Here is a 15,387-nt window from a genome sequence, read left to right as displayed (position 1 = left end):
CTGTGCCTGAATCCCTGTTCAAATCCAAGTGTGGACCCTTCAGATGCATAACAGGTGCTTTGCTGCTGGGGCAATGGTGGGATCATAGAATCTCAGACTGGTTTGTATTGGAAGGGACTTTAAAGCTCCTCCAGTTCCAGCCCCCTGCCACAGGCAGGGACACCTTCCACTAGAGCAGCTTGCTCCAAGCTCCTGTGTCCAACCTGGCCTTGAACACTGCCAGGGATGGGGCAGCCACAGCTTCTCTGGGCACCCTGTGCCAGCGCCTCAGCACCCTCACAGGGAAGAGCTTCTGCCTAAGAGCTCATCTCAGTCTCCCCTCTGGCAGGTTAAAGCCATTCCCCTTGGCCTGTCCCTACAGGCCCTTGTCCAAAGCCCCTCTCTGGGTTTCCTGTAGCCCCTTTAGGCACTGGAGCTGCTCTAAGGTCTCCCCTTCAGGAGCCTTCTCTTCTCCAGGCTAATCACATGGCTTGCCTGACTCCATAGAGCAGTTACCCAGCCATGTACTGAGACCACTCTGTGGCTGTATCCATGTTCCTAGCTCTTTCCTCCTGACAAACTGAAGAGGTTTCCATGAAGAGGGTGTCATCAAGAGCTTTAATTTCTATGACTGCACTTACAGGATGAGAATTTGCTGGGTATATGTTACTGTTTTCTACAGGTGATCATGTGTTTCCTTCTGCTGTTTGTCCTGGGGGGGTTTGGGGATCGGCTGATGTCCTAATTCTTCTATTGTAGTTTGAAAATATCTTCAGGATGTGATGTCCCTTTTCCACACACTGAAAATATCCGTGTATCTCCTGTCTTGTTCCTTCTGCACAGATTTATGTTCATGCCATGTGGGCCAGTGCCCTGCTCAGTGTGTAAGCAGCTGCTTTGCTCAGTGGTTTACCACTAGATGCATGAAATAAATGTGCTTTATCTAATGTTTGCGCTTGGATTGTAATGATTTTGCCTCCTTCCAGACTTTAAATAAGTAATACAACAAAAATGGCCTCCAGAATGCAACTTGCTGCCACTAAACTTCTGTTCTGGGATCCTTGTTTATATTCTGAGCTACTGAGGTTGAAGGACGGGGATTGCGTAACGCCCTCGAGCATCTTAGAATCACAGAATGGTTTTGGTTGGAGAGGACCTTAGGATTATCCAGTTCCCATCCCCTGCCACGGGTCAGGACACTTCACATCTGCCCAGAAAGCTGAAGTGGCAAAAAGAAGTTCCAGCTTTGATCAGACCTCTGAACGTGTAGTGGGTGAGTGGCGCATCTCAGGGCTACAGAATCCATTCCAGCAAAGATGACTGTCTGGGTGCTGTGCCATGTTGTTTGGAAGTATGGACTTTTCAAACCCATACACTTCAAGCTCCTCTTCTGCTTCACGGTGTAGCTGTTATTTCCCTGTCAAAGACCACTGTCACTTGGGAAGGTAATCTCTGTTCCCTTGCGGTCACATCCTGCTTACCCAGCTGGCTGAGAAACCTTTGGCTGCCCACGCTTACCTCGATGTCAGTAACCCCTTCCTGTGATTTCTTTTGTCTCCTCTGACAGTGGTTATTAATGGATGAACACGAGGTGACCCAAACAGAGCACATGGCCACCATCGAGGCCCATGCGGTGGCCCAGCAAGTGCAACAGGTCCATGTGGCCACCTACACAGAGCACAGCATGCTCAGTGCAGATGAGGACTCACCATCTTCACCAGAGGACACATCCTACGATGACTCTGACATCCTCAACTCCACAGCTACTGACGAAGTCACTGCCCACCTGGCTGCAGCAGGTACAATCACTGTTGTTCATTTAACATGGCATTCATAGAATCCCAGACTGGTTTGGGTTGGAAGGGACCTTAGAGCTCCTCCAGTTCCAACCCCCTGCCATAGGCAGGGACTCCTTCCACTAGAGCAGCTTGCTCCAAGCCCCTGTGTCCAACCTGGCCCTGAACACTGCCAGGGATGGGGCAGCCACAGCTTCTCTGGGCACCCTGTGCCAGCGCCTCAGCACCCTCACAGGGAAGAACTTCTGCCTTATTTCCAACCTGAACTTCCCCTGTTTCAGTTTGAACCCATGACCCCTTGTCCTGTCACTCCAGTCCCTGATGAAGAGTCCCTCTCCAGCATCCTTGTAGCCCCCTTCAGACACGGGAAGCTGCTTTGAGGTCTCCACACAGCTTCTCTTCTCCAGGCTGAACAGCCCCAGTGTTCTCAGCCTGTCAGGCTCCAGCCCCTGATTATCCTCGCAGAGGTTGCAAACAGCGCTTGTAGGTGGGTGGTGATCTTGCACCCATGGGATGCTCTGAATATCTCCTTATTGCCTTTGCTTATTGACCTTCTTCACAAGGCCTGCCAGCTGCTTCGATATTGCATCACTTTATCTGTGTGTAAGAAGAGGCATAAGAGACTGGTTTGTGCAATAAGGAGGGTCCTTGGTAAGTGCTGCCTCAAATAATGAAGCTAAAATGTATGTCAAAGAGCAAGCTTATTTCAAGCCTGTATAAACAACAGCAAAAATAACCCAGGAGTGCTGCACTATCTTGCTTAGCCAAGGAGATGACATTCACATGCAAGGCCTCTCTCAAGGAGACGCTACAAAGGGTCCCCAGCATATCTGGACTGGGAAAGCATTACAGAACCACAAATTCCTTTCAGTGAAGCCAAATGGCCTCCTCATTTGCCTTGTACCAGATTGACCTCATTAGGAGAAAAATACAGTGATAAAACACTCAGGGTCTGACCTGACTCTGTATCAGACTTTATCTGCTGAACAGAGCTCTTGATGTGCTTGACTGAACCTGCAGATTTCCACCACCACACTGAGCATCCCTTTCCTTAGGAATTCTCAAACCTCAGCTCCTGTAGGATTCTTTTCCCCTTCTCTTCTAGCACACAAGCTTTTCAGGCTTGGGTGGTGTTTGCAGGAGCCACATCTGGTGGCTCCATATGCAGAGGGTGTCCAGTACCCCTCCAGCCACTGGCCAGAGGTTGGCAGCCCATAACAGGAGCTGCCCCACTTCTCTAGGGCAGGCACTGACACATCACAGAATCACAGAATCCCAAGGGTTGAAAGGGACCTCAAAAGATCATCTAGTCCAACCCCCCTGCAAGAGCAGGGTAACCTAGAGTACATCACACAGGAATTTGTCCAGGCGGCCTTGAATGTCTCCAGTGTAGGAGACTCCACAACCCCCCTGGGCAGCCTGTTCCGGTGCTCTGTCCCTCTCACAGTAAAGAAATTTTTCCTGGTGTTCACATGGAACCTCCTATGCTCCAGTTTACACCCACTGCCCCTTGTCCTGTCACTGGACATCACTGAAAAAAACCCAGCTCCATCATCCTGACACTCACCCTTTACATATTTGTAAACATCGATGAGGTCACCCCTCAGTCTTCTCCAAGCTAAAGAGTCCCAGCTCCCTCAGCCTCTCCTCATAAGGGAGATGTTCCATTCCCTTAATCATCTTTGTAGCTCTGCGCTGGACTCTTTCAAGCAATTCCCTGTCCTTCTTGAACTGTGGGGCCCAGAACTGGACACAATAATCCAGATGCTGCCTCATCAAGGCAGAGTAGAGGGGGAGGAGGACCTCTCTCGACCTACTAACCACCCCCTTTCTAATGCACCCTAGGATGCCACTGGCCTTCTTGGCCACAAGGGCACATTGCTGGCTCATGGTCATCCTCCTATCCACCAGGACCCCCAGGTCCCTTTCCCCTTCACTACTGTCCAGCAGGTCAGCCCCCAACCTGTACTGGTACATGCGGTTGTTCTTCCCCAGATGCAGGACTCTACACTTTCCCTTGTTATATTTCATCAAGTTTCTCTCCGCCCAACTCTCCAGCCTGTCCAGGTCTTGCTGAATGGCAACACAGCCCTCTGGTGTGTCAGCCACTCCTCCACTCCTCCCAGTTCAGTATCATCAGCAAACTTGCTGAGGGTACATTCAGTTCCCTCATCCAGGTCGTTGATGAAAATATTAAACAGCACTGGTCCCAGCGCCGACCCCTGAGGGACTCCAGTAGTCACAGAACTCCAGCTAGATTCTGCCCCATTAACCACAACTCTCTGCCTTCTTCCTTTCAGCCAGTTCTTGATCCACCTCACTACCTGATCATCAAGCCCACACTTCCTTAGCTTATCTGTGAGGATGCTGTGGGAGACAGTTATCAAATGCCTTACTGAAATCAAGAAAAACCACATCTACCGCTCTACCATCATCCAGCCACCTAGTTACTTCCTCATAGAAGGCTATAAGGTTGGTCAAACATGACTTCCCCTTGGTAAAACCATGTTGGCTGCACTTAATGAGCCCCTCATCCTTGATATGTCTAGAGATGGTGTCAAGAATTAGTTGTTCCATCACCTTTCCAGGGATGGAGGTAAGGCTGACCGGTCTGTAATTACCCGGGTCCTCCTTCTTGCCCTTCTTATAGACTGGCGTGACATTTGCCATCCTCCAATCCTCAGGCACCTCTCCTGTTTCCCACGACTTACCAAAGATGATGGAGAGTGGCCCAGCAATGACCTCCGCCAGCTCCCTCAGCACCCACGGGTGTATTCCATTCGGACCCATCGATTTATAGACGTCCAGATTGCTTAACTGATCCCTAACCCAATCCTCATCCACCAAAGCAAACTCCTCCTTTATCCTGACTCCTTCCGGGGCTATAGGAATCTGGGTCCCCTGGGGAGAGTCTGCAGGAGTAAAGACAGAGGCAAAGAAGGCATTCAGCACCTCTGCCTTCTTTATATCCTCTGTCTCCAGGGCACCCACCTCATTCAGCAGTGGGCCTATATTGCCTCTTGTGTTAGTTTTATCTGCTATGTATTTGAAGAAGCCCTTTCTATTGTCCTTAACCCGACTTGCCAGATTAAGTTCCAAGGAGGCCTTAGCTGGCCTAATTGCCTCCCTACATCCTCTAACAACTGTCCTATATTCCTCCCAAGTGGCCAGCCCCTCCTTCCATAATCCATAGATTCTCCTTTTCCGCATGAGTTTGCCCAGCAGTTCCTTGTTTAACCATGCTGGTCTCCTGGCTCCCCTGATTGACTTCCTACCCATTGGAATACTCTGATCCTGAGCTTTGAAGAAGTGGTCCTTGAATGCTGACCAACTATCTTGAGCCCCTTTACCACCTAGTACCCTTTCAATCAGTTGCTAAGGGAAGTCTCATGGGAAGAGGCCAAAGTTGGCCCTTCGGAAATCCAGAATTGTGGCCTTGCTACGTATTCTATTCCTCCCACACAGGATCCTAAACTCCACCATCTCATGGTCACTGCAGCCAAGGCTGCCATTGACCATCACCACTTCAACCATACCCTCCTTGTTGGTGAGTACTAGATCCAGCAGCGCTCGTCTCCTAGTTGGTTTATCCACCATTTGCATTAAGAAGTTATCAGCAATGCACTGGAGGAACCTCCTAGACTGTGAATGATTGGCAGTGTAAGTCTTCCAGCAAATATTGGGGTAGTTAAAATCCCCCATGGCCTGTAGAAAGCCTCATCAGCTCCCTCGTCCTGATCAGGAGGTCTGTAATAGACCCCCACAGCTGTATCGCCCGTACCAGCCTGTCCCTTAATTCGTACCCACAGACTTTCCACTTGCTCCTCATCTGCCCCTGGACAGAACTCAATACATTCTAGTCGCTCTCTCACATAAAGAGCAACTCCACCACCTCGCTTTGCTGACCTATCTTTCCTAGAAAGGACATAGCCATCCATGACCACATTCCAGTCACGTGAGCTGTCCCACCATGTCTCTGTAATTGCCACCAGGTCATAACCTTTAGACCGCACACAGACTTCTAACCCCTCCTGTCTATTCCCCATGCTGCGTGCATTGGTGTGCAGGCGTTTCAGGGAGCGAGCAGAGCACGCTAGTGGCACCCTTGGAAGGCGGGAGGCCTTCTGGTCTTCATTCATACTAGAACAATGCCCCACTAGTTCAAACCCAGCTACACCCCCCTCACACTTTGAATCTAACCTAGAACTCTGTGAGTGAGTTCTGCTAACTCTTGCCCAAGTACCCTTTTTCCCCTGCAGGACAGGGTCTAAACAACTATCCTTTCCCTCAAATGAAACAATAGATTGAGAGTCCTCCCTCGTCTGCCATCCTTCAAGCCCTAGCATGTTTCTCTTGGGCTTGTCCCCAACAGGCCCAGTTATCTCCCCTTCCTACCTAGTTTAAAGCCCTGTCAATGAGTCCTGCTAACTCCTGCCCCAAAAACCTTTTTCCCCCTCTGGGACTGGTATATCCCACCTGCCACCAGCAAACCAGGTGTCTCATATAGCAGCCCGTGACTGAAAAACCCAAAACCCTCCCTTCGGCACCAGTCCCGTAGCCATACATTAATCTGGAGACTCTTCCTATTTATCTTTTCACCCTTGCTTGTAACAGGTATGGAGGCAAACACCACTTGCGCTCCAAACCCTCTAACCAGCCGTCCCAGGGCCCTGAAGTATCTCTTCATTGCCCTTGCCCTCCTTGTAATGATTTCATCATTGCCAACCTGAAAAACCAGCAGCGGATAGTAGTCAGAGGGCTGCACCAGATCAGAGAGTTTCCTTTTAACATCTCCAATCTGAGCCCCAGGTAGGCAGCAGACTTCCCTGTGGGATGGATCAGGTCGACAAATGGGCCCTTCTGTTCCCCTCAGAAGGGAGTCACCCACCACAATTACTCTTCTTTTCTTCTTGGTTGAGGAAGTTCTAAGGCATGGGGGTGAGTGACAAGCCCTAGGTGACTCACTAGATAGATCTACCCCTCCATCTCCATTTACCTGGCCCTGTAGTTCCAAGACCTTGTACCTGTTATTCAAGGGCAACTGGGAGGGAGAAAGGGACTGCGAGGGTTTTTTCTTACCTCTCCGAGGAGGGACCTCCCTCTGTACCTCCTTGTCCCTTAAGTTCACTCCTATCTGATGGTAGGAGGGAAGGGGATCCATCACTTGTTCAACCACTTCCCCCTGCCCTTGCCTTAGGGCATGGCTCCGCCAATCAATTTCACTTTCACACTCTCTGATGGCTCTCAACTTTTCTACCTCCTCCCTCAGTTCAGCCGCCTGCCTGAGCAGATCATTTATCCGCTCACACCGCACACAGGCGGTGGCACTGCCTCTCTCCACTGCAAGTGCCGGGCTCAGGCATTTACTGCAGCCAGAGACCTGCACGGCTGCATGTCTGCAGGAAGGCTCAGTCTGGGTACCCACATTATTCCTCACTACAGCTTTTGATCGTGTTGTGACCATCATCTGTCTGAGCCATCGGTCCGTCTACGTCTCTCCGCACAAGCAAGCAGTCCTTCCTCCTCTTGACCAGGCAGTCACCCTGCTCGCCTGCCCGCGCAAACTGCTCCGCCGCGCTCCCTGGTCAGGTTTTTACCCACTCAGGGCTGGTGCCACTGCTCCTGGCCCCTGTGAGTCAGCTCCTTGTGTGAGCTGAGCTGCCGGCTCCTGGGCAAGCCCTGTCGAGGACTTGAGGCTCCCTCCTTGGTGGCTCTTGTTGCTCTGAGGTGAGGCTCCTGGACACTGATCTCCCCCGGCTCCGTTCCGGTGTTGCAGGCGTCCTCTCTCAAGCTACTGACGTCCAGCCCAAAGCTTGCCCAAGAGCCCAGTGTGGCCTTTCCTCACTTCTCCAGAGCAACTGTTCTTCCAGTCCCCCAAATGACAGCGATTTTATCCTGTTTTTCCCAAGCACAGGATCCTTGGAGCAGTGTGGAGCAGTTCTGGCCATGGTAGTGCTCAGGTAGTTTGTTAGGAATTAACAAAACCTGGCTCTGCAGTGTCACCCAGAGCTCTGTCCATGTACTGTCTCCCAGAGCAGTTGGTTAGAGAACTTGTATCATCAGACACTACTTTTGTTATCATCTCCCAGCTTCCACTAATCATTAGCTGAGGACTTTCTGATCCAGTAGCTGCATCTTTGTTAAACACAGAGTGCTTTTATGATGCCCGGTGTGATCTTTGACCTCTGATACATGGAGGAACCACACAAAGAGTGCCTGAGGTCTGCTCAGGAGTCACAGGCACGTCCTTGAGCCTGCAGTAGACCCCAGGGCTTTCTGATTCTGACTCTGCACTCGTTTCTGGGCATCACAGATAGAAGCACAACCCATTCCATGTTACTTGATTTACTTCCAATTAACTTAAGGAAACTTCCCCTTCCATAGAGTCTGTGTCCAGAGTTTGATCGCAAAAGCAATAGCACTGCCCTGCTGTGGTCCCCACTATTCTTCAGGGGCCTGTTGTAGGATGCTGCTGGGAACTCTGGATTACCAGTACTTTCCTATTAGAACTGGCATTTAATGCCTAGGGAAAGCTTTGGACTCCTGATGCTGGAGTTGTGTCCAAGAGGATTCATGGTGTTGTACCTGGCCTCTTCTCCCTTGCTACTGGAATCTCCTCAATTACAGTCAGTTATTTGAAGTCTTGATGTACTTGAGAGTTTTTCCATCTCTTTGGAAGTTAAAATACATAATTACATGACTATAAGGGATTCTTTGGACTGACATATGTGGCTTTCACCTGGGACTGAGCTGGGATTTGCCAGTCTTGGGAATGGAGCCTTTTGACACACACCTCTGATACTGCTGGAGAGGAGGGATTCAGCAGGGAATTCACATCACCCTGGTCTGATGGGGAGGCCCTTGAAGCTGATCCCTTGGGACCCATCCTGCGTGGGGAGCAATGGCAGTGTCCCTCCTGGCCAGTTCCTGAGCCCAGTGTGCTGATTGACCCTCTGTGGTTTGGTTTCCAGGCCCTGTGGGGATGGCAGCAGCCGCTGCTGTGGCGACAGGTAAAAAACGGAAGCGACCACACATGTTTGAGTCCAACCCATCCATCCGCAAGAGGCAGCAAACACGTCTGCTACGGTAAGAACTCCTCCTGCACTCTGACACCTTGGTCTGCATCCCTGGTCTGTCTCCAGTGCTGTCCAGAAGTTGCCCAGCTTGGGGTTTTTTGGTGGCATCTTTTCTGCAACCCAAATCTCTGTTGAAGAAATCGGTTAAGTTGCAGCTCTGCTCATCTTCAGTGTGATGTTATGATCACTAGGACTGTCGTGAGCATTCTGGTGGGATCCAGCATTCTGGTTTTACCCCAGTTGGTCACAAGGTGAATCTGTCATTGTAACATTGCCTTGTAAGATGTTCACAGTGGCCCTAACAGCAGCTGGCCTGAGAATCTGGAGCTACAGCCATATCCCAGCTCTGCAGTGGCACAAAGGTCTTGTCTACGTAATGTATCATGGAATGGTTTGGGTTGAAAAGGATCCTAAAGCCCATCCAGTTCCAACCCCCTGCCACAGGCAGGGACCCCTTCCACTAGAGCAGCTTGCACCAAGCCCCTGTGTCCAACCTGGCCTTGAACACTGCCAGGGATGGGGCAGCCACAGCTTCTCTGGGCACCCTGTGCCAGCGCCTCAGCACCCTCACAGGGAAGAGCTTCTGCCTAAGAGCTCATCTCAGTCTCCCCTCTGGCAGGTTAAAGCCATTGCCCTTGGCCTGTCCCTACAGGCCCTTGCCCAGAGCCCCTCTCCAGCTTTCCTGCAGCCCCTTTAGGCACTGGAGCTGCTCTAAGGTCTCCCCTTAAGACTGAAGTCTTACCCAGCCTTTAGTTCACAGTTTTGGGGGAGAATAATGAAGGGGAAATGCATGCCAGAGCTGAAACACTTCCTTTGGCTTCAGCAGCTTGCTCTGCAGACACCAAACCTCCACAGCTCTTCAGGTGCTGCATTACAGGTGCTCTGAGGCTGTCTGCCCGCCTGATGGCCACCAAGGAGCGCCAGTGCTGAGCTGACTACACATGCTTCCCGCAAGTCTGGAGACATCATCTGCTAACCCATCAGGAAACACTTGCAAATAGCAGTTGATATTATTTACTAGGATTTGGAACAAAGGAGGTTTTGCCTTTTAAACTGATTTGGGTGTAACTGGGTTATGTTAGAGGAGGCAGGGGTATTTGACACTGTTTCTTGCTGACTTCCTCGTGTGTGTACGCTAAATGCACTGGAGTAGTGCTGGACAGAGGTTTGCCTTATTTCCCTCTCTCCTGTAATTCTTAGTGAGAAATTAAGTTGGTTTCCTTATTCTGCTTACTCCTCTGCTGAGTCCCACAGCACCCTCTGCACCAGATCTAGCAGGAGCCAAGTGGAACAGAGCTAGTGTTAAATATTTCCTGGGAGCGGATTCCCTTTCTTTTATAGCTCTATTCTGCTTTTCCTTCCTTCTCCCAGCTTTGCTGACTGAGCTGTGTTCATTGCAACTTTTCTGAAGAGCAAATTCTTTTCTCTCTTGAACTGTGAACAATATTGTTTTGAAGAAACTCCTCTGTAAAGGAATTCTTTCTCCTCCCTTCGTGCAACTGCTTCGTGTGACTACATTTCAGAGAGTGACAAAATGCATGTTGTTTTTTTTTGCACTCTGATTGGTTTAGCACATTTTTGCTTGATTTTTACACCACTGAATCAAGTGGGAAGTTACAGCTTCTGGTTTTGGGATCTCTGTAGCGGATGTTGGTGCTTCTTGGCAACAGGTCTGCTGTAAACAGCGGGTTCTGAAGTCCCAGGGTCGATACTGCACTGTCACCATGGAGTGCTGAGGTTACCTGTTGATAAACTCTGCTTCTCTCTTGAGTTTCTGTCAGTATTTCTGACACATTCTCTTCCATTGCTTTAAAGGGAAGACGAGGTAGAAAGTATATGATGGAACATTTTCTTCCTACAGAGAGATCGTTCCAAAGGGACTTGCTGATATGGCTCCTGTCTCAATACTCGGGTTTTCTGTGCTGAGCTGTTGTAATATTTCTGCTTCTTGGCTGTCCTGTAGTTGTAGGTTGAATTCTGATGGTCCTGGTTTGAGCAGGACTTCAGTACTACAGAATTGCAGTGCTCTGTTACAAGGTTGGATGTGAAATAACCTCTATTTGCAGTCCTCTTTTGTTGAATCATTAAGTTCTTCCAAGTTTTGTATAATACCCTTTGGTGACAGAGGGGATATGCAGACTCTTGCTGTCCTGGCTTTGCTGCTCTGCTGATTTTGTTTTCCTTTTTACATCAATGGAAAAAGGAAAGAAAGGAGAATAAGTGATATTTGAGCTGCTGGTGACTGCAGGGAACACAGCAGGCCTGCGGGAGTGGAGGAATAAGCAGGATGTGGGGCTGGTCTGGCCATCTGGGGTTCCACTTCTCACCTGGTTTCTGAATGGGCAGCATTAAGAAAGGGAATTTACAATGTGAAGGGTTGTGTTTCTGCAGGGCTTTCAGCTGGTTTCACTGCTTTCTGCCTGTGTTTCAGGAAGCTCCGAGCCACGCTGGATGAGTACACCACCAGAGTGGGGCAGCAGGCCATCGTTCTCTGCATCTCACCCTCCAAACCCAACCCTGTCTTTAAAGTATTCGGTGCTGCACCCTTGGAGAATGTGGTAGGTGTCTCTAGGAAAAGCTGTGTAAGAAGTTGTTCACCTTCTCCGCAGGTTTCATTCTGCTCCAGGCAGCTTTGCAAGGCTGGTAGGGATCTGAAAGTCGTGTTTAAAACCCTGGAAACAGGAGTTCAGATTCTAAGGACATGAGGATAGCACTGAGGTCCTGACTTCTCTGCATCAGTGGTTGCTCAGCTCAGCTCACCAGGGCTGAATATCCTGGATTAAAAGTCAGAAGGAGCCCATAATGATGATGTGTTTGAGCTCAGCTCAGCTGTCAGTGCTTGCACCTTGTTGCAGACCAGAAAGTAAATGGATCCTAACCATGATAACTCTTGCTTCAGAACTTCTAATCCCTTAAATACTTTCACTTGCCAGTGTTACTCGATGTTTCGTCAGCAGCTCTTTAATACAGCTGAGTCCTCAGGGCCAGTGGGTATGTTTTTCTTGCCAGCTTCTTGTTTGCTCCTTCTGTTCCACAACACCTTGGGGAAGGTGGCTGGCCCTGCATCCTCGCCCTCACCTCTCCTGGTGCTCCCTACCTTGTTTACCTGAGCTTAATGATTCCCTACAGGTACGCAAGTACAAGAGCATGATCCTGGAAGACCTGGAGTCTGCGCTAGCGGAACACGCTCCTGCGCCTCAGGAGGTTAACTCCGAGCTGCCACCCCTCACCATCGATGGCATTCCTGTCTCGGTGGACAAGATGACCCAGGTAAGCAGCCAGGCATGGCAGAGCCAGAGAGAGATTGAGATTTGGCATCTTGCAGCCACATCCTGTTATTTTGCAGTGGAGCTTATGTCTGCATCTCCAGGGGATGCATTTGATCTCCTCTTCCCCATGGGAATGTAACAGCTCAGATAGTAGTTAGATGGGAAGCTTTGTTACTGGTACTCATTTTCTACATGAAACAGTAGAAATACTGGTAAGCAGATCAGGCTACTGGGAGATTCCCTCTTTGTCATCTCCCATAAGCTATGAACAGGGAAGATATTTGGCACTTCACAGTGATTTTTAGGCTCTGAGGTCAGGAAGGTTGCTGGTGGAGAACTGTTTTGGTTTATGCTCCTTGGACCTTTTTTTGTGCGCTCGAGTTCATTCCCTGCTTTGTTTTCTACTGTGGACTGGGGCAGAGGGGAGCTTGCCAATGGTTTAACTCCAAATCAGACCTTGTGTGAGAGTCTTCTGATGAAGACAAGGAATTATTTGCTCTAAGCATGTGGGGGATTCTCTTTTCTCTTCACGTTCAGCTCTTTGCTGACCTCCTTATTGCTAGGAGAAAGTGGAGGGGGACCCCCTAGGGAAGCCTTCTTGGTGTGGGAGGGATTGTCTGTAGGGAATTCTCCTTCCCCTGGGGTGCAGGAGCTGAATGGAGGCAGATGTGCTTTGCAGGAGACTCTGGGTACATTCAGTCTGATACACCACAACTCATTTTAAACATTGAAAGCTAGTTCCTTCGGAGGGAGTAGCGAGATGGAAAGGTCAGAGGCTTTGGACAATGTACAAAGAGGTGTTGTAGTAGAGCAAAGATGTGCGGATTTCCTCTGTGCTCTGCAGAAGATCATGTTCTGGTCACAACATCTTTTCCATTGAGTTGGAATCAGACGAGCTCACACTTCTAATAAAACTTCACAAAGAAATCTACTGTGCCTTGACTGGTAACAGAACATGTTCCTAATCCATGGCAGCATGAGGCAAAACATAATTGCTGTATTTTTAAGCCATTGCTAAAGGTGGTGTCTGCAAGAGCTGTTCACAGGCAGCTTTTGGTTTGTGTCATTAACAGTTTCCTATGGAAATGGGAAAGTAAAAACTAGAAACATTGTACTTTGAAAGTAAAATCAGAGCCTCAAAAGATCACAGGAATGTATCTGAGTTCATTTGTATTGGCAAACAGCATGCTTGTGTTTATCTAACTTCTTTATGGCCTTATCATTGTAGTAATTAAGCTCAGTAACAGCAGAAGTGCTTATGGCTTAAAGCAAGGAGAAGGAGACATCTATGTGGAGATTTGCTGAAGGCTATCCTAGGGTGATGTGAGTAGTGAAGCTGGAGGTACCCATACCCACAGCTTATGGGCTCAGAGGAAGGCACAAAGACAATGAGCTGATGCTGGTGGAGTGCTGGAAATGAGAGAGGAGTGTGGAGGAATGAGAGCAGGACGTGGGGTGGTTGCAATCCAGGAACACATCTGAGAAACTTCTCTGGTTTGCCCTGTGCAGAATGTGTGTGCGTATAAAAGGGCCAATAAAAAGATCTATCAAATGTTTGGCTGCTCGTGTTGCACGTGCCATGAAAGCAGCAATAAAAGTGACAAACTCTCACTTCACAGGAGCCTTCAGCTGGATTTATAGTGCATGGTGTTTGGTTTTTGTGATAGACTTGGATATTAACTATTTTAACATCAAAGGTTGCTGAAGTGTTTTCTGCTTCCATTTTATGGATAAAATACTAGTATCCATAGAATTCCATGGGTAAAATACTAATACTTTTCATGTTAAGCTAAAAATAAGGCTGGAGATAGAAGCACAGAATGGTTTGGGTTGGAAAGGACCTTAAGATCATCCAGTTCCAACCCCCTGCCACGGGCAGGGATGCCTCACACTGAACCATGTCACCCAAGGCTTTGTCCAGCCTGGCCTTGAACACTGCCAGGGATGGAGCATTTACCACTTCTCTGGGCACCCTGTGCCAGCACCTCAGCTCCCTCACAGGGAAGAGCTTCTTCCTTATCTCCAACCTGAACTTCCCCTGTTTCAGTTTGAACCCATCACCCCTTGTCCTATTGCTACAGGCCCTGATGAAGAGTCCCTGGGATATTTTCCTGCAAGCATAACATGGCCTTGGTCTTCAGGAAGCCTTACACAGAGATCTGGCCAAGCCAAGCTGCCCTTGGGTTTTGACTGCTCTGCCTTTCCACATGTGAAGCAGCTCTCCAGTCCAAGGCACAAGCTGCTGGCAGGGCTTTCCCCCCCCACCCTTACACACAACACTCCTGTGTTGTCAGCCTTCTTGTGCCTCTGTTAAACAAGGAATGTCTTTTCTTCTCCGTGCTCTGCATGCCCTTTGGTCAGCAAGCATGCAAACTGCTGAAGCAACAGCAATGTAGAGCCTCTTATTTCAAGCCATCCCATGCTGCATTATGGCAACCCAAGTTATCTTTTCAGGAGTAGTCCTCACCTTTTTGTTACAACGTGGTAACTCCAAGCAGCTTTGTTAAGGTTTCTCCTGAGCTGTGGACAGGGTCCATGCTCTTTGTGTCCCATTTGGGTAGCTGTCACTGCCTCAGCCCAGCCACTGTGATGTGCACGTGTTGTGGGCACCCAGTGCCTCAGTTTCCCCACTTATCATAGAGAGATGCTGCTTTGTAAATGTCTTTAATGTTTTTTGAGGTCCTTAAATGGCTGCAGGCCACTTGAGGACACAGCATTAGAATTAACGCTCAGGACTGCAGACTCCTGCGTGGATTACATCAAGGAGTAAGATGCTGCATGTGGTGCTTGGAGATGATTTTGCTGCTGAAAGCATCCAGCTGCTTAGTTTTGACAGACTTGGGGAGAATCTTTGAATAGAGCAAAGCACAGATGTGCTGAATACAATGAGGACATGATGCTGTCTGCTTTTTTTGCCACAACTGCAATTTGAGATACGTTCATTTGAACAAGTGTAAGAGAAGAACTCTGACTCCTACATCACTGCAACCTGTTGCACTGCTAGAGGTGCCATTAGGTTTTTGGAGGCACCTTGATTCCCAGAGCTGCCACTATAGTTTCTTTGTCTTTTGTAACAAGGAAGGAGCTTTTTCAACCCACAAACCCAATGGAAAACTGAAATGTGTATAGATATAAATTGGGCAGCACAATTAGGAGCTGTGTCACAGGGAGTGGAAACATGAGGCCTCTGCTTACAGGAGCTGCAGGTGGTAGAGGTGTTACCTCCTCAGTGAGGAGAGGAAAATAACTCTTCTAATTGCTCTGCTT

At 49.1% G+C, this 15,387-nt stretch overlaps 1 protein-coding gene across 6 annotated transcripts in view; it reads left to right on the top strand.

Moving 5' to 3' along the window:
- The first annotated feature begins 1,555 nt into the window (after positions 1-1,555).
- Positions 1,556-15,387, top strand: part of NRF1 (nuclear respiratory factor 1) — a 55,350-nt gene continuing 41,518 nt past the window's right edge. For all 6 annotated transcript variants that reach the window (XM_061467911.1, XM_061467909.1, XM_061467908.1 and 3 more), the window contains exons 1-4: positions 1,556-1,778; positions 8,747-8,861; positions 11,283-11,409; positions 11,981-12,121. In XM_061467911.1, coding sequence (XP_061323895.1) covers positions 1,556-1,778; positions 8,747-8,861; positions 11,283-11,409; positions 11,981-12,121 — 606 coding nt within the window. The remainder of the gene's footprint in view (positions 1,779-8,746; positions 8,862-11,282; positions 11,410-11,980; positions 12,122-15,387) is intronic.

Source organism: Pezoporus flaviventris, unplaced genomic scaffold, assembly GCF_033815535.1.
Source record: "Pezoporus flaviventris isolate CSIRO_AGI_PZ_B2104156 unplaced genomic scaffold, CSIRO_AGI_Pfla_v1 ptg000046l, whole genome shotgun sequence".
Classification (NCBI taxonomy): domain Eukaryota; kingdom Metazoa; phylum Chordata; class Aves; order Psittaciformes; family Psittacidae; genus Pezoporus; species Pezoporus flaviventris.
Note: the sequence above shows the minus strand (reverse complement) of the source record. Positions and strands in the feature narration are given on the sequence as shown.